General features: G+C 35.9%; 1 protein-coding gene and 1 pseudogene across 1 annotated transcript; both read left to right on the top strand.

The window, feature by feature from the left end:
• The first annotated feature begins 9,869 nt into the window (after positions 1 to 9,869).
• LOC131597058 (F-box/kelch-repeat protein At3g23880-like) lies at positions 9,870 to 11,019 on the top strand (annotated as a pseudogene).
• A 2,103-nt stretch (positions 11,020 to 13,122) lies between these two features.
• Positions 13,123 to 14,334, top strand: LOC131597059 (F-box/kelch-repeat protein At3g23880-like). The gene has a single exon (XM_058869774.1). It carries the CDS (start codon positions 13,123 to 13,125, stop codon positions 14,332 to 14,334), a length of 1,212 nt encoding a protein of 403 aa, XP_058725757.1.
• Positions 14,335 to 18,334: the final 4,000 nt, after the last annotated feature.

The raw sequence follows: 18,334 nt of genomic DNA on the forward strand, positions 1-18,334 counted from the left end.
CTCACGCCTACAGATCCTTTGGGCTTCTTTTTCTTCTTGATTATCAGGGCTTTCAGTTCTTGTTGCCCCTTTTCCAGTTCCAGAATTGCCACTTGAACTTGGGCATTCTGTGCTTCGAGATTCTTGATGCTCATTTCAGATTCCATCTCTTCTGACTGAAATAAACAGCGAGAAGATGAGAAATCCGTCATGTGAACCTGTTATGCAATGTGTATGACTGGATGCCATGTGTATGCAATGTATGAAATGTATGTGCAATGTATATGAATGCAATGTATGAAATGTATATGCAATGCATGAAGTGAAATGTGTGTGCAATGTTTCAAGGATCTTAGAGTTTAGATTTGTTAAAGAAGAACCAAACGTTAGTTAATCAATTTATTTCTTTTTTTTTTTGCTTCTTTTTTCTTTGCCTCATTTGGGCTTACAAGACAGAAATAAAATAGATGATCCTTCAGGTCTCCCGTGGACGCTTTCTCTTTGCCCCCAGGAATGTGTTGATCTGCTGTTCTTCTTGAAGCTGTCCGGTGAGCTCCAATATCCTTCTCTCATAGTCTTGACAGTATGATTTGAAGGTGTCTCTTTCCTCTTTGAGTTGAACCCAAGATTTTTGCAACTCTTCTAGGTCAGTTGGCATATCCGGGTGTAGAATAACTTGAGGTTCATATCCTTCGACCTCTGGTTCAATAGTCACAGGTAGAACAGCAGGATATGGCATAAGGAGTTTCTGAGCATGAGTGCGGACCCATCTGAGGTAGGGTTCCATAGGAATAGAATTCCATTGCCCCAGAGTTTTTCTTTCAATTCTATAGACACTGCCCCATGCATGTATGAACCTTCGTCGGTGTCTATGAGAATCATTCTCGTAATCAAACACAATGCCATGGATAATCATGTCATGAGGACCGTTGCTCCTTGCATATCCGAATTGGCGTAGAGCTAAAGAAGGATTGTAAGTGATGCCTCCTTTGATGCCAAGGAGTGGCACATTAGGGTATTCTCCACAATGATCAATGATAGTAATGTCTCTTTGAAAGAAGTTGTTCCACCGGATATCTGAATGAGACAAAGACATAATCCTGCGAGACCAATGCATTCTTTGTTCATTTCTCAACACTGATCGGGGAAGATGGAATGTAAACCACCTAGCCAGTAGTGGTATACAGCACATGAGAGTTCCTCGTTTCTTCATGGTACGAGTGTGTAGAGAATGTAGAATGTCTCCCAGCAATGTTGGTACCGGGTTACGGATTAGGAAAAGGTTGATGATGTGTACACTTATGAACTGATCGGGATTTGGGAATAAAACCAACCCATAGATCAAAAGTGCCATAACTTCCTCAAAAGCTGGATAACTTTTGTTTTCTAGCAGTAGTCGAGCCTTTTCCAACAAGAACTTGGCAAGCAAACCCTTAACTCCACTCTTTGTTTCCCAATTGGACTCGATTTCTGATTTCCGCAGATGTAAAGCAGCAGCAATGACTCCAGGTTTTGGAATCCTTTCTAAACCAGTGAAAGGTAATTGATTTCGAACAAGAAATCCCATTAGTTCAGAGAATTCTTCCAAAGTGGGTACCAACTGGTAATCAGGAAAGGTAAAGCAATGATGTTCGGGGTCAAAGAACTGGAACAGGACCCGTATCATGTCTTCTTCAAATTTTGAGGTAACCAAATGGAGTAGGTGACCATGCCTTTCAGTGAATTGAACATTCCTGGGGAATTCTGACACTAAGTCTTTTAGTTCAGATGGTACCGTTGAGATGTTGATTCGGATGTAATCTTTGGTGGCGGGAGCCATTACCTGCAAAAACAAAGGTAAACTCTTTGATCCTTGAAGTGTTTGGTGCAAAAAATGATATGCTTATGATGCAAACATGTGGCACACAAAAACAAATCAAACAATAGCCTTAGGTTTAAAGGCTTGCATGGAGCTGATGGGTGATACCCTCCCCACTGAAGTTGAGTTGGTTAAAAACCTGCCCTAGAATAGCATTCGGGTTCTATGATCCTTGGAAGTAACATCTCAATACGGCGCTCGAGCGGCCGATCAAAATATTCCTCGAGGATAACTAACTTCGATCAATTTCAAAGCTAGCCACTTAATAGGCCACAAGTCAAGTTCAACTAAAAAGGTTCTAAGACAAATTAGTGTTTAATGACATTTCGGAAGCCTAATATACTCCTTGATCGTTTTCAAGGGACATCAGTATAAACCAAAGTATCGCACTAACGATGACTACCAGATCAACCGCATCGGTACATGCCGTACAGTTTCCTTGGTCTATTGTCATATACTTAAGGTATCTCGAGATTCGGGTTAGAATCTTTCACACAAGCAAAATACCCCAACAAACCTTTGAAAAAAAATAGAGCAATCAAGTCAATCAATTGAAAACATCAAAGTGATCTATTCTCTTAAGGTAACCCCTTTTGAAAACATTTTGTTTTTGAAAGTATCTCCCCAGCAGAGTCGCCAGTTCTGTGGACCTCCGATTTTTAATTCCGGGCCATACCTCTGTTCTGTAGAGATACGTGAACTGACTCTTTTTTTATCGCTTAATGCTTTCGCATTTTTGAAAATTCACATAGTCGCCACCGACCTTTTATTTTATCCAATTAAGGAAAGGTTTATAAAAGAAACAGAAAAAAGACCTTTAAGAAATTCTAGGTAAGGGGGTAGGTTATACAAAGGGAAGGTGTTAGCACCCTTTGTATCCATGGTTATCCATGGGCTCTTAAGTTTGCTTAGCTCACTTGTTTTTCGATCACTTTTCAATTGCTTTAGAATGCTCATATGTGGTTTCAAATACCTTTGTAAATTGAATTTTGTAATGATCCGTGTGTGGATGTATACAAAATGCTTGTTTATCTTTCGAAAGATGTTTTGAAAAGAACGTTAACTTTGTAATAATCCGTGTTTGGATGTATACAAAGTATTGTCTTTTTTTGAAAGTTTTGTTTTGAAAAACAACAGTGTATGAGAATTTTGTTTGTTTTGATTTGAGCAAGCAAACTAGGAGGTCTACCTTGAGTTGTAAGGTCTTTATCCTTATTTCCTTTAAAAATCTATCCTTTCACCGGATACAAACAAAAGGTTCGATTTTGTACTCGAAACAGTAGAATTTTGACTTTGATTTTGAAAAGAATGAGAAGGGATTACCTTAAAAGGTGCAAGTGTGATTGTGTTTGGATTCAGATATTTTATCTTTGAAGTTAGTGATCTAACGGTTCAATTTTATCTTTGACATACACGCAGTTTATATTTGCTGGAAATTAAAATGCGGAAATGTAAAGTGCGGAAAGTAAATCTACGCTATTACATCGATTGTGCAGGAAATGTAAACTAGCCTATTTACATGAATTTGACATCCTATACATTTATCTAGGAATTTAAATTGCAAGAAAAATAAAAGGGCATGTTTTTGGATTTTTTATGATTGATTTTAATTATAATTAATGCATGATTAATTAAATTAAAATGAAGAAAAAAGATGAAAATAGATTTAAACCTAGAAATTAAGTTTAAAATATGTACAAAATATTTGTTAATTAATTTTAAAACAAAACTAATTTTTTTGGAATTTTTGGAATTGATTTGAAATTGATTTAAGTTAATTAAAACATAATTATGCAAATAATTATACAAATAACTAAAACTTAAAGATAAAATTATTCAAAATATGTACAAAATTAGTTTATAATATATAAACAATATTTAACATGAAGAACAATTTTTTTAATGATTTTTTGATTGGTTAGAATAATTAAAAAGCAAATATATAAATATATACTAATTAATTATGCAAAATATTGAAATTTTGAAGAAAAATAAAATATTTTTATTTCAGAAAATAATATATTATTTTAGAAGTCTAAAAATATTTTTTGTGTATTTTTTGGATTTTTAAAACTATTTTTAATTAATTTAACAAAGAAATTAAAAATAAAAATAGAAGATAAAAGGATACTGATCAGGTGTGGTTAATCTGAGAGTCCATGGTATAGATCACTCATATGGTGCGTTGGATGAGCTGGCTAGTGGATCTTGTGGCTCAGATCATGAGGGAACATGATATGATGGGATAGAGTGAAGCATTGAATTAGTGGGGAGACCAAAGTCAGACTGGGCCCACCACTGACTGCGTGAGCCAATGGAAGCTGAGGGAGAGAGGTTTGAAAAGTTGACCGTCCAGCAAGGAGATGCCACGCAAGCGGAGAGAGGGTCACTTTTGACCGGCGAACCACGCTTGGACGCGTGGTCGTCTTCAACCTCCATCTCTCTTATTTTTTAAAACAAATAGCGGGGGTTTTAAACCTCCTCTATTTGTACAGTAAAAGCGCCATTTTTGGTAGCTTCATCAACCTGCAAAAATAAGCGTTAGGAATAAAAACAAGTGACCCAGATCCCCTAATTAGGATGCTCTGAGTCCAAATATGGTGTTAGTTTCGTTGTTTGAGAGTTGTAGCTATGGATTCGATGGGGTTGAAGTTTTAGCACGCATGAACACTTGTTAATGGCATGGAACGATTCTCACGTGGGAGCTTACATGTTAAGGCCCAGATCTAGCTTATAGGACCACATGAACTCATTGGAATGATTAGATTACATGGAGGTTGATTAAATATAGGAAAACGAAAATTATTTAAGTATGAACATGAAGAACACTATGCATGTGTTACGACTCTCATGGGACCATATTAAGGGCTCATTCTTACTTTATATGATCTTAGAAGATGATTGGAATGATTGTTTTGTATTGATATTGATTGGAATATTGAATTTGAAAATTACAAAGTGTATGGAAATTTTGAGAAATTTGATGAGTTTTCTTGCTATACTCTTGCTATATTTCGTGGGTGTCTTTGTTGTTGATGTATTCCACTTCTTTTATAGGCCAAGGGCTGCTTGGAAGTGAAGCTAAGAGCATTGATTGCTTTGTTGAAAGTTTGATTTTTAAATATTAAAAATCTTTGAAAACTTGACCAAGTCTTGCTCTCCTTCAATGCACTTGCCTTGCTCTTCAATTCTCTGCAGAAAGATGAAGATTCCTTGGGTGACTCATGCATGGAAGTTAAGCTACCATTTATCCATCCATTTTCCTTTTAATTTTAATCTTAAAATAAGATAAAATCATGCCAAAAATGGATAAAAAAGGTGTGGGCTTAGTCTTGGTCGTGGGAGGCCCATAACATCATGGAAATGATGTTTGAATGCTGAAAACTTGGCCCCATTTGGAAAAAATACATTTTTGAGCAATGTTGATTTCATGTATTTTCCCAAAATTTAGCCAACTTCAACAAGGTGTAAATCCCTCAATTTTTGTCATATGAAGGAGATCTTGCACTTTTTGGAAACCTCAAAGAGTCCTCTAACCAATGTCTTTGGTCTCATGTCAAAATGATTTTTGATGCTCCTTGTGTGTCCTTTTGAAAAAAGTGTCTTTTTGTTGACTTTGAAAATGACCTGTAATGTATTTGATCATATTTTTCAAATGGTGAATCCAATGACCATGGGATCAATGGCATTTGAAAGATAATTGAATTTCCTTCAAAATAAGCTTTGGTTTGAATTTTTTGGATGAAGGATGAGAGAGTTATGATCAGTCAAAGTTGAGTTGACTTTTCAGGCAAAAACCCTAATTTTGAATCTTAGGGTTTTGTTGATTTTTGATCTTTCCTTGATGAATTATGATCATCCAATGATCAAATGATGAATCCTTTGACAAAATATGGACTTTGACAACAAATTTCATTTTTGACTGTCTGTTGACTTTTTTGGTCAAACGGGTCGTCTGTTGACTGTTTGAGCTGCTGACGGTGCGTCTGAGTGAATTGAAGTTTGAAAATTTGTATGATGGTACTTTGAGACATATGGATGTGTATGGAATCCATTTGAGGTCTCAAAAACTTGTTGCTCCTGTAAAAACAAGAAAAACCCTGATTAGGGACTGTTTGTGTAGGAGACAGTTAAGCGTACCTGATTTTTGTGCAGTGCTGAGTTTCTGCTAATCGCGTGATATTCAGAAGACTTCTAGCACAAAGATCTTGGAATTTTGAATTGTGAAAGATTGATTTGATTGATGGTACAAAACACTGAGAATTGTACTGCCAGCAGTTTGGCTGTCAACTGACTGTTCAGGTAGCAGTTAGAGTGAAAAATCAACAGTCAAAGTTAATTTTCTTTTTTTGTTATTTTTTGTGAAAAATGAAAGTTTATTTACATGACTTGTTAAAAACATAGACATAATAAATAACTAATATACTGTTACCAGTACAGTCTGAGTTTCCTGATTCTGCGCCTGCAAAAAGATTTTAACTCTGTACCAATTGTGTCAGTACTATTTATCTGTAAATAAATAAATAGCATGTGTGAAGTAATAAACAGCATTTGGCGTTTGCGTAAGAATAAATTCAACTGCAAGCCAAATTACTGTATAAGAAAAATTCTAAAAACTAAGTATTTCATATGTCAGGATATTTGTTGAAATAAAAATCCATGATTATATGAGACTCTTAATTTTCAGATTGGAGTTTTCTTGAAAAAAGATGCGGGCAAATTTTGGGGTATAACAACACCTCACTAAAATATCCGCCTAAACACCACTCATTGTTGCCCCCAACTAAACCTCTGTTTATCAAATTCTTCCATAATTCCCTTCTGCCAGTAACACTTCTAGGAGCATACACATTGATCAAATTGACACACAAGCCTTTCGAATCAATATTAATGCCTAAAAAGCCTTCCCCCGCAAAGCTGAAATTGGGTTGCACCGATCCCTTTCTCCACAAAATCGTTAAACCACCTGATGCTCCATCAGACCAACTTGCCGACCAATCCACCTCCGAACCTCCCCAAAACGATCTGGCCACGATATCATTAAAAGATTGTAACTTTGTTTCCTGAATGAAACAGACTTCAGTACAACTAGAATTAAGTAAAAAAGCTCACTCTCTTCCTTTTGGACAAAGCCCCTCCCCCTCTGATATTATAGGATAACAGATTCATAACTGCAGTGGTAAAAACTCCTTTCGCGCCTTCGAGCCCTTCACCTCTCTCCTTTCCAATTCTGCAATTAATTTGGATGATGTTTCATCATCCACCCCACTCGACACCCCTAGTCTCACAATAGATTTCCAGAGCTTACTTCCTACTTCAGATTTTTCCTTCACACTTCTAATATTACAACACATAATTTTCGAGTCAGTGAGGGAGGAAGATGGAGCTAACGTACCTTGTTTACTTCTATCAAGCTCCACAACAGGAACAGAAGCCTTGGGCAAGGCGTCATCTTCCATGTTCTTCCTTGGAGCGATGCAGGCGATGTAAGAAGGCCCAGGTTCCACTTATTTGCCCAAATCTTCCAATTTGCGAATTCTTCTTACTTTAGGACGTGAACCTTTACTTTTTCCTTTTTTTAAATTGTTGCAGGCTTTGTCAAAGGAGAATGGGCTAAAAGGTTGGTCCACCCCCCACTTTCATATTGTCCATTAACCTCAGGCCCATTAAAATTCTCAGTATTTAAAATACTAATTCTGGTCCCACCCACAAAGCTATCAGCTGAACAATCACTATTATTGGTAGGCGTCCCACCACTTGCTTTGGAATTCCCGCTGGTATCATTGCTAGCATTTAATGCATGAGGTAAATGAGGAAAATCTGAAAACCCTACATGCACTCTATCCTGCACGATATTATCACCCAAATCAACAATCACGTTTGACATGCTACCCTTGTTCTTCCTTGTAGCCTTTAAGTCCTCTACGCCAACAGACTCGTCTGACCCCGTCACCTCCCTACGATCCATCTCTTTCCTCGCACTAGAGTCGAGGTCTTTCAAAATGTGGACATCACCTCCATCCCCACCCGCCTCGTCGCCGGAGAAACTCCCTCCCTGAAGCGAAGAAGTAACAGACTCCTCCTCCTCCCAATCAATCTTCATCGGCTTCAACTCTTGCGAAGAGAAATCTTCTTCTTTCACAAAGACATGAAAAAGGACACCATCCACAAACACCTTAATCTTCTCACTGATAAGCTCCAGTTTAGAAGATATAATAAGGAACCTTGCTTCCACCATTGAAGATTTCGTAACTGTTTTATCATCACATCTGACAAAAGTTCCAAACAGTTCCGCTATCGCTGAGAATAATTTACTTCCCCACGCATGGCAAGGAACTCCAAACGCCTTTATCCAAACCATTCTCTCCCGGTCGACATCAGTAGCTTTCCAAGGTTTGATCAAGCTGAACCATTGTTCCCACCATTGTCTTCTTTCTTCAATAAGAACCTCCACCTCCCCATACACTAGGTCCTCCAAAATGCACAAGTTAGGACCCAGTGGAGTTACCCTAATAGTGAATAACCCTTCTTCCAAGAATGCCTTTTTTATTTCTGAAGAATAACCAGAAGAACGCAAGACACCTGTGAAAGCCCTGCCATACCTGCTGACTTCCTCCTCATCTGCCTTGACTTGAATAGTTTTCACCTCCTTTGAAACACCAAGATTAGGTTGCAACTTCACATTCTGAATAACCTCCTTAAAAGAACGGTTATCCGTCCAGCCTCTGCCTCCACTACCTTCAGCTACTACTCTACTATTTCCATAAAACTGCCCACTTTTCCTAACCACACCATTGACAGCAATACCATGTTTCTCCTCCGGAGCTCTTTGAAACCTAGGAATATTAGCAAAAAGTTTTCTCCCATCCAACAAAATATTATCAACCTTCACCGCCAACAACTCCTCATCGACCACCTTCTGGAACCTAACGAAGCCATAACGTCTCCCACGTCTGTCCCTTTTAGGTGGAATAACCACCTCAACAACATCCCCTAACTCCTTAAACTCAAAGAACAAATCCTTTGCCTTCCACTTGTCCCCGAATTCAGTTATTAAAAGAGTTGTTAATTTCTCTCCCTGAGCAACCTTATTCCTCCCTCCTTCTACATCCCATCCTCTGTTGAACCTTTGGCCTCCTTGTTTTCGGTATGCCACCTTTTGCCAACCTCCTCTAAACTCATGTTTGCGAGACATTCCCTAAAGGGAAGCTAGAGAGAAGGAGGAAATGAGATATAAAAAGTAGAGAAACGGTCATATTTCTAGGGTTTACACGAAGTTGTTCGTTGACTGAGGTATACATTCCGTCATAAAATATATATATTTTTTATTGTAGTTGAGATGATTAAGAATTTTTATCTCTCATTTATGGTATGTCTTTTGACTAAATCTTGAGTCTTAACTATAACAATAAACTCTAGTTATGATTTAACGAACTCATTCATGATTGTGATTCTACTCCCCTAACCTTACTTCACCTATGAATCATCCGTTAATCTTAAAATTGTGTGTCTATCAATTTTAACAGATATTTTAATTATTTTTAGATTTAAACACTTTTTAACAAAATTATAATCTTTTATAGAAAAGTTGTTAAATAGTATTTCAAACTAATAAAATGACAAGTTAATATGTTTGTATCTCAGAATCCAATTTACTTAAATTTCTATTTAAAAAATATATATTCTAAAATTCAATTTAAATTCTTTAAAAAATATTTTGTTTTGAATTATAGTCTTCGAAACTTTTTTTCTTCTAATTTTAGTCACTAAGTGTGCAAAATTTTATAATCTTTAAAATCAGCTTTAAATATGGAGATAAAAAAAGTTATAAGAAGAGTTAAAGGAATTTTTATTTGGGGACAAAATATATTTTTGAATATTTAAAAAATCATAAACATATTTAATTCTAAAATAATTAAAAATATAAAATTCAATTATTAAATAGCAAATATAGATATGGAGATCCTAGATTGAAAGATTGATAATATACTGTTTTTCAATTTGTTTGCCTCACCGCCGTCAGGATTCAACTATGATCACCGTTCCGGTGACCGTGCCGGACGAACTCATTGCCGAAGTACTCTCCTTGCTCAAAGTGAAATCTCTAATGCGATTCAAATGTGTGAGCAAGTCCTGGAACTCACTCATCTCCGAGCCATTCTTCGTCAACATGCACCTCCTCAAATCTTCACGAAACTTGCCTCTCGCGCTATTCTCCTCACACTTTTCAAGCTGCACCCTACTCAACAACTTCCCGGCTCTTCGATTCCTTGAGAAGCAGTCTATCACTCTTGTCAACGATGTTCGTAACAACCTATTCGTAAACAACAGTAACATGCTCGTTGGTTGCTGTAATGGATTATTATGCTTTCTTGATGTTTCCATCAACATTTGGGATAAAAAGTTCTATTTCTCTTTCTTCAACCCAGCTATGAGATCATTGTCTAAAAAACTAGGTTATTTTTGCTTTTCAGTATTGAATGGTAGTTCCTGTTTTAAATTTTCGTTCGGTTTTGATAATTTAACCTCTAAATATAAGGTGGTGGCCTTCCATCCTAATGAGGTCAGAGTTTTCACATTGGGCGATTATGTATGGAGAAATATTCAAACGTTTCCTGTTTATCCTTATAGTACTTGCAACCATGTGAACGGCGGTGTATATTTGAGTAATAGTCTTAATTGGTTCGCCCTTCGCAACAATATTAATTATTCTTATTATCATTGGGAGTATTTTACGATCGACAAATTTGTGATTATCTCCCTTGATTTAGGAACAGAGACATACACGCAGTTGATGCCTCCTATGGATTTTGATGAAGTCGAGTTATCTATGCCAAATTTATGTGCGTTGATGGATTGTCTTTGTTTTTCTCATCATTCGAAGGGAGATTATTTTGTTATATGGCAAATGATGGAATTTGGAGTTGAAGAGTCTTGGATTAAATTGCTTAAGTTTAACTGTCAACAACTGCTTCCTTGTATATCTTTATTTCGATTATCGTCGTTTGTTGCCATTATACATTTTTGAGAATGGTGATGTGTTGATATGGGCGAGCGAGGAAGGATATGCAATTCGCTATAACAAGAGAGATGATAGAATAGTAGATAAAACTAGAATGACCAATAAATTGTATTGGTTTTTGGCTCAACATTATGTTGAAAGTCTGGTTCCAACTTGTTGAGAATAGGACTCGGCAGGTCTTGCAGGAAAGTATGAAGAGAGATGTTTCTCTCTTCATCTCAATCCAAATCATTATTAGTAGCTTACGAAATTATGTTGTTTCTGTAGTGCATTGATAAAGGATTTTTCCTTGTTAATTTATGAATAAAATTTGATCACTTAATTCTTTTTGTTAAATATTCTTTATGTCATGTGACTTTGAAGCTTTTTTTTCCTCCCTATTGTAGTTTTCATCTTGGCTGTGTTGATGCCAAATGATTTGAGTTCTTATGTGAAATTTTAGATGTGGTGTAAAAGTGAAAGAAGTGTGTTTGGAAGTTATCTTCGAGACACTTCCATTATATCCTTTGTTGTTTTGACCACGTAGTAAAAGTAAAAAGATATCTCTGAAAGTTATTTTTTAGATACTCATTGCTCTTTTCATTCATTTGACCTGTGATTCTTGAACAATCAGTTGGGAAGTTATGATTGGTTGAGGAATTGTGATTGATTCAAAAATAATTATTGGTTGGGGAGTTACAGTTGTGTTTACGGTGGAAATCAGGGACCTAATTTATATCTTGTTCGGAGTGGTTTGTTAGCCCCATAGTGAAAGGTCCAATAGCGGTATCCAGAAATAGAATGCATGGAATAGGTAGCTACTCACTAACATTTACTGGCTACACTGCTAGCTTTCTATTCTGTTTTTATTGATACGAGATGAAGGAAGTTTCATTTTGAGTTATTATATGCAATCTGAGAAATGAGGCATATCTTATTAAAGTTTGCTTGTCTTGCACTTTCAGTTGCTGTATCTTAGCCTCTTAGGACTAAAATGAACAGAAGAAGGAAGAGGACACATCCTATAATCAAATTTCAACTAAGATTCAATCCAAGGTTAAAGCATATGTTAAACAAACAAAAGAAAAGGATGTCTCATGTAACAAAAAGAGAGAGTTTCCAAAGCATACCGAAATATTTATCACATACAGAAGCTCTACTTCTGGAAAGCTTAGTGCAAGTGGAACAGCAACACCTCCGCTAAACCAAGTTGCAAGTATTCCGACAACAAATTCTGCAGACGGTTTGGCTACAATTCCTACTCGAGCTCCTCCGAGATTTCCCTAGAAAATAACATAATTATTTTTAGCACAAGCGCTTATGTATAAGTATAAGTTATTTTTAAAATAAAATGAAATCAAAGGTATAGCTCACTACCTTGACATCATTTTCACACAAGAGATTAGATAGCTTTTGTGTTGATGAGACGAGCTAATTGTAACTATAACTCTTCTGATCAACTCTGATAGCAACACTTTCATGAGTCGCAACTTCTTGTTTCGCAATTGCTTTCAAGATGTCCATAAATGTAGTAGATTGAGATACAATATAAAAGGAAGAAACAATCAAATAACCTTACCTATGAAATTATTAGATTTAAAGCAATGTCTACGTTATAAATATTGAACAAGATAGATATTTTTTGGGTATTTTTCTCAAGGGACTACAACTCAATGTCTACATTAGTTTTTTCGGTATTTGCATGATAATCAATGTGCTGGGAATTCAAGTGAGTTTGGAACCCTGCAACTGATAAGAATAAGCCAGATAAACATAAAAATGAGAATTCTTAACCATAAATTAAGACCAAGTTGTTAGCCATGGCCCATGGGTGATTTCAATTTTCACTTCTTATAATTTAATATTTAATTGCTTCTCTAAGCCAAATTAATTGTCAAACCAAGCGAGGTGTTGAATGTCATGAGTCAATTGTGTTGAGCACGGCGGAACAAGATAAATAAGATAAAAACGTAAGAATAGAGAAAAAGTTATAACTTTTACTCCTTAGAAAACGGTTACAAAAATGAGTCAATTTGGCTTTATGACCTTTAATTCCGAGACTTAAAAATATGTATACATAATTTTCCATAATATACAAACTATTAATTTTTGGTTAATTTTATTTTAAAAAATTTTCATAATTTTTACATTAAAGACTAATTTTTAGAATTTTTAACTTTTTTATACTTAAATTTTTACCTAAGAAACCACTCTATAGTGCGTTTGTTTTCTCAGTTCACTTGGCTTGTCGTTGCCGTAAGGGTTCAAACTTAGGATACACAAGATGATTATCTCTACTGCAAAGCTACATCGTGAAAACATTGCATCGTTGCCGGTAACCTTGCCGGCCGAACTTATAGCCGAGGTTCTATCCTCACTTAAAGTGAAATCACTTGTGAGATTCAAGTGTGTGAATAAGTCATGGAACTCGCTTATCTCCGATCCATTCTTCGTTAAAATGCATCTCATCAAATCTTCACAAAACTCGTACGTGATTCTTTCCTTCTCGAGTACTTCAAGTATTGCCCTACTCAACCCCTTCCTCATACGTAGTTTGCTGGAGAATCCCTCAATCAATATCATCAATCATGCTTCTAAATACAAGCTGACCCAAAGGAACTCTCAAATTATTGGTTCCTGCAATGGATTAATCTGTTTGGTCCGTTCTTATTACAAGACTGAATTACATCTATGGAACCCTGCAGCTGAATTCTACCTATGGAACCCAGCAACCAGGTGGTTGTCTCAAAAACTAGCCTCTTTTCACCATTTTTCCTGCTGGGATCTAGATTCCTGCTTTAAGTTCTCATTTGGTTATGATAATTTAACCGACAAATATAAGTTGGTGGCCTTCCATCTCAATGAAGTTAGAATTCTCACTTTCGGTGATATTGTTTGGAGAAATATTCAATGTTTTCCTGCCAATCCTTATGAGTATAATTCCAACCATACCAATGCTGGTGTCTATTTGAGTAATAGTCTTAACTGGTTTGCCCTTCGTGATAACATCCGACCTAACTATTATGGTTGTAAATATCTTAGTGTTCAACAATTTGTAATTATCTCACTTGATTTGAGAATAGAGACCTACACAGAGCTTCAGCTTCAGTTCCCCCGAGGTTTTGATCAAGTGCTAGTTGTTCCCCCAATTGTTTGGGTGCTGATGGAATGTCTTTGTTTTTCTCACTATTCTACCGGGTTTAATTTTGTTATATGGCAGATGAAAGAATTTGGAGTAGAAGAGTCTTGGACAAAATTGCTTAAATTTGATTATCATAATATACTTCACAGTGATTCCTATGAAGTTGTTAGTTTGTTGCCATTATATGTTTTTGAGAATGAAGATATGCTGATATTCTCTCCCAATCTCAAACAACTAATTTGCTATAATTGGAGAGAAAATAGAGTAGTAAGGCAAGCTACCGTTACAGATAGCACATTCATGCGTTTGTGTACTGCCAATCAATATGTTGAAAGTTTGGTTTCGATGTATTGAAAATGTAAGTTCCTGTAATGATTTACTTGTTTAAGTTCCTGTTATCATAGCTTCAGTTTAATTGTTTTATTTCAGAAAGAAGGACTATTATTTATTCTAAGCTGTATTAGTTTCATTTGTTCTAAAACATTGTTACAGTTGGTATGTTAAATAAACTGGATGATCCTATATATTACCTTGCTTAGAACACATTTTTGCTAATTAATATCGTTCATTTCAGGAAATATGATTTCATTTTATTTCTATAGAATTTGATTTTAAACACAACAGCTGGGTTGTTAACTGTGATGTTATTCAAGTTGTAAGATAAATATATATAATTTGAAGAGTATGGGTATAGAAAGTGGAAATATACTTAGTAGATTGGCTAGACTGTAAACCACCCACTTTATTCCTTAGAACTCCTTCAATTTCTTTGGTTTCTGTATACACCAAAAACAACTATCAAAATTATGGCCTATATTTGTAAAAATTTTGGCGTTTGTAAAAAATGAGACTTAATTTTTAACATTCATTCTTACTAATATCTAGCATGGTGACTAAAAAATATTCTCCTTGGCTCTCAATGACAGTGACCTTACCATGGGAGGAACACCAGGACAATTAACCTACAATTTATGGTAGTCCCATGGTACACCTCAAGTATAAATAGCACAATGTGATGTCTTCCCTAGTACACCTAAGTATAAGTAGCAAAATGAGCATGACGAATCAGTGACGGTATGTGCCGACCAATCCAGAGCTTGGAGGATACACAAGAACTTACAATATGATTAGAGTAGAAAAGTCAGGAAAAGGCTATGGAGACTAATTTAGCCTCCCTTATCATACAGCTAGAGGAAATGGTAATTGGTCCTCCAAGAAAATGGATGACGGTCCCCAATTGGTACATCACGAATAATTCTAACTTGAAGTTATTAGTCGTGATCCCGAATGATGATTGAAGTTGAAGCTCTAGACACACTAATTAAGTCGGATGATAAAATGTAGTTGTCGACCCACTTGGCTAAATTTTCTCTTAATTCATATGTAAAATGTAAATTAACACTATGACATGGTTTTAAATTGCGGTCCGCAACCGCAATTGCACCCGCAATATTGCGGATGCGGTTGCCTCCGCAACCGCATCGGACCGCAATTGCGGTGTGATTTTAAAATCTCGCTTCCGGATATATTAGGAACCCCATCGGACAATTTCAATCATGTTTTTTAAGTATTTTCATTAAAAATCAATATATTAGAATTCTAAAACTCAATTTACTTCTTCTTATATAATGAAAAAACATAACATTAAGTGTTTTTCAAAATAATATTTCAAACACTTCCTTTTAAAAATTCACGCCGCAACGGCCGCAATGCGCATCGCAACAAGCGCAATGACCGTAATCGCAACATCCGCAACCGCAACCGCATCCGCAATTTAAAACCATGCACTATGATGTAATGATATTTCACTCGACGGTAACGACATTGACACTTTCTTGAAGCACCTATTTTTCCCTACAGAGACAATCGAGCAAGAACACTTCTTCTCATCCGGTAGCACCAAAGGCCAAGACAGCTGGTGCCCAAAGTTCATAATAAACCATATTCGATACTTTAGAGATAGAGGTCCAACACACCCTAGCTGTCCACGGATCGGAGAAAGCCAAAAGCCAATGAGGGAACTCGACAGGGGTTGATGCAGGACCAAGCCTCCATAAGTTCTGTGTTATAGTAATTGGGGATGCTTAACGAATGAGTCTTCTACCTGCGGAACTTCATGCTTAGGACTAAGAACTAGACTCCCGCAACCACCGGATTATGAGAGAGAGAACCGTCATAACCATATCCTCGAATATTCTTTTAATCGACTAGATTATATTAGAGTTTAATTTATATGCATTCTAATATTATTTAGCTGCGTCACGTAACATATGTTTAAAATTATATTGAATGTAATTAAAATAAAAATTAAATATTATTTAAAAATAAAAAATAGAATTCATTCGATTATATTATAGCTAATAACATTGACATATTTGGGACTTTGATCAATAGGGTTAAAAAATAAATAAATTTGCAATCAACTCTCACGTCACACATTAAGTTGTTGGTTTGGAGATGGTCGTTTTGTGGAAAAATTACTCATCCCAATTATTCCTTTTACGAGTTTTGCAAGGATCCGTTGTACTATATCTCATAATGTAATTGGTTAGGTTTTGGTTGGTAATTGGTTTGTAATTTTTCTTGGCGGGGCATTCCCGTTTCATCTCTTGTATTCGGGTTGGAGAACCCTTAGTTCTCCCTTTTAATATTATCTTGATTTCTAAAAAAAAAAAAAACACATGATGCTTATCTGATAGAGTATGAAATTGAGCTTTAAGTTATTTAAAATAATTTATGTTAGTTGAGTTTGTCTTAGATATTATTTAGTTGGTCTTTTAGTTACTGGACCTTTATTTTACTACCCACTATTGTTATCACTATATATGTACTCTTATTGAGAAAGTGAAGATCAATCAATGAAATCAAAAGTTATGTTTTATCGATCTTTATTTTAATTCTCTTACTTTTTAGTGTTCTTCCCCTTTTAGTGTAGGAAACCCTAATTTCATAGCTTTGATAGGAATTTTCCTATCATTATCTCTCCTGAAAAAGCTGCATCGTCAAACCATTGCGTCGTGGCCAGTAACTCTCCCTGATGAACTCGTTGCAGAAGTATTGTCTTTGCTAAAACCGAAATCACTTATGCGGCTCAAGTGCGTGAGCAAGTCGTGGAATTCCCTCATCTCCAATCCATTCTTCATGAATATGCACCTCATCAAATCTTCACGAAATCCAAACATCATTCTTTTCCCAGAAGACTTTCCCAAGACTTCCACTATTGCCCTACTCAATCCCTTGCCCGAGACTCTCTCCATCAATCACTTCCCAAAAGATTCTAATTACAAGTTGATGAAAAGATACTATCATGTTATTGGTTCCTGCAATGGATTGACCTGTTTGGTCAATTCTCCCCGCCAGGTTAATTATCCTTGCGACGATGAGTTCTATTTATGGAACCCAGCAACCAGGTGGGTTTCTCAAAAACTAGCCTTTTTTCACCATTCTTACAAGGATCGTAATTCCTTGTTTAAGTTCTCATTTGGTTATCATAATTTAACCCACAAATACAAATTGTAACTTTTATGAGTTTTGGAAAAATCCTTTGTATTACTTAAGCTAGGTTCAATTTGATGTGTAATTTAATTATTATCCTTAAAAGTTATTGCTACTGCTGAATCTTCTTCTAAAGTTTTCATCTTTGCTGTGTTGATGCCAAATGATTTGAGTTATCATATGAAATTTTTTGGAAAATTCTTTGCCCACCTCCCAACCTTCTAGGTCACCTCTGGTGAAAAATCCAAAATACCCCTTACTTCGGAAATGCATCTCCGAAATGCAAGAAAAAGGTGTTTTCGGAGATGCATCTCCGAAAGCGCCTTTTTTTTTCAAAATTTGTCTTGTTTCGGAAATGCATTTCTGAAAACACCATTTCGGAAATGAACTTCCGAAATATTGCGCGTTATGCAAATTTAGCAAAACAGCCCCCCTCCCCCATTCACTTTACCCTAAATCTACTTCAAACTTCCTCTCTTCAAAAATTTCTGCAAAAGCAAGTGTGTATCAAACATTTAGACATTCCAAAAGCTTCCCAAACTCAACCTAAATCATCCCAATCTCTTCAATTGGTAAGTTTTTCAAATTTTTCAATTTTTAGATCCATTATTAAAATCTCTATTAGGGTGTTTAGAAATTGCAAAAACTGTATTAGATTAGGTTGGTACTGCTATTTAGGTTGTTTAGATTGAATAAAACTTGATTTGAACTTTGTTTTTGGGGTCTGCCATGGAAGTTGCAGAAAACTTCCTCGCAGGGGTGTTTCGGAAGTTCATTTCCGAAAACACCTCAATTCCCAGTTTCGGAAATGAACTTCCGAATTGTATCAGAAGTCCAATTTTTTTAGTTCTTTATGTTG

Source organism: Vicia villosa, linkage group LG4 (assembly GCF_029867415.1).
Source record: "Vicia villosa cultivar HV-30 ecotype Madison, WI linkage group LG4, Vvil1.0, whole genome shotgun sequence".
NCBI classification, from domain to species: domain Eukaryota; kingdom Viridiplantae; phylum Streptophyta; class Magnoliopsida; order Fabales; family Fabaceae; genus Vicia; species Vicia villosa.

What these genes read in the sequence shown, in the direction of transcription:
- LOC131597059 (XM_058869774.1), top strand. Translation starts at nt 13,123, where the DNA reads ATGATTATCTCTACTGCAAAGCTACATCGTGAAAACATTGCATCGTTG.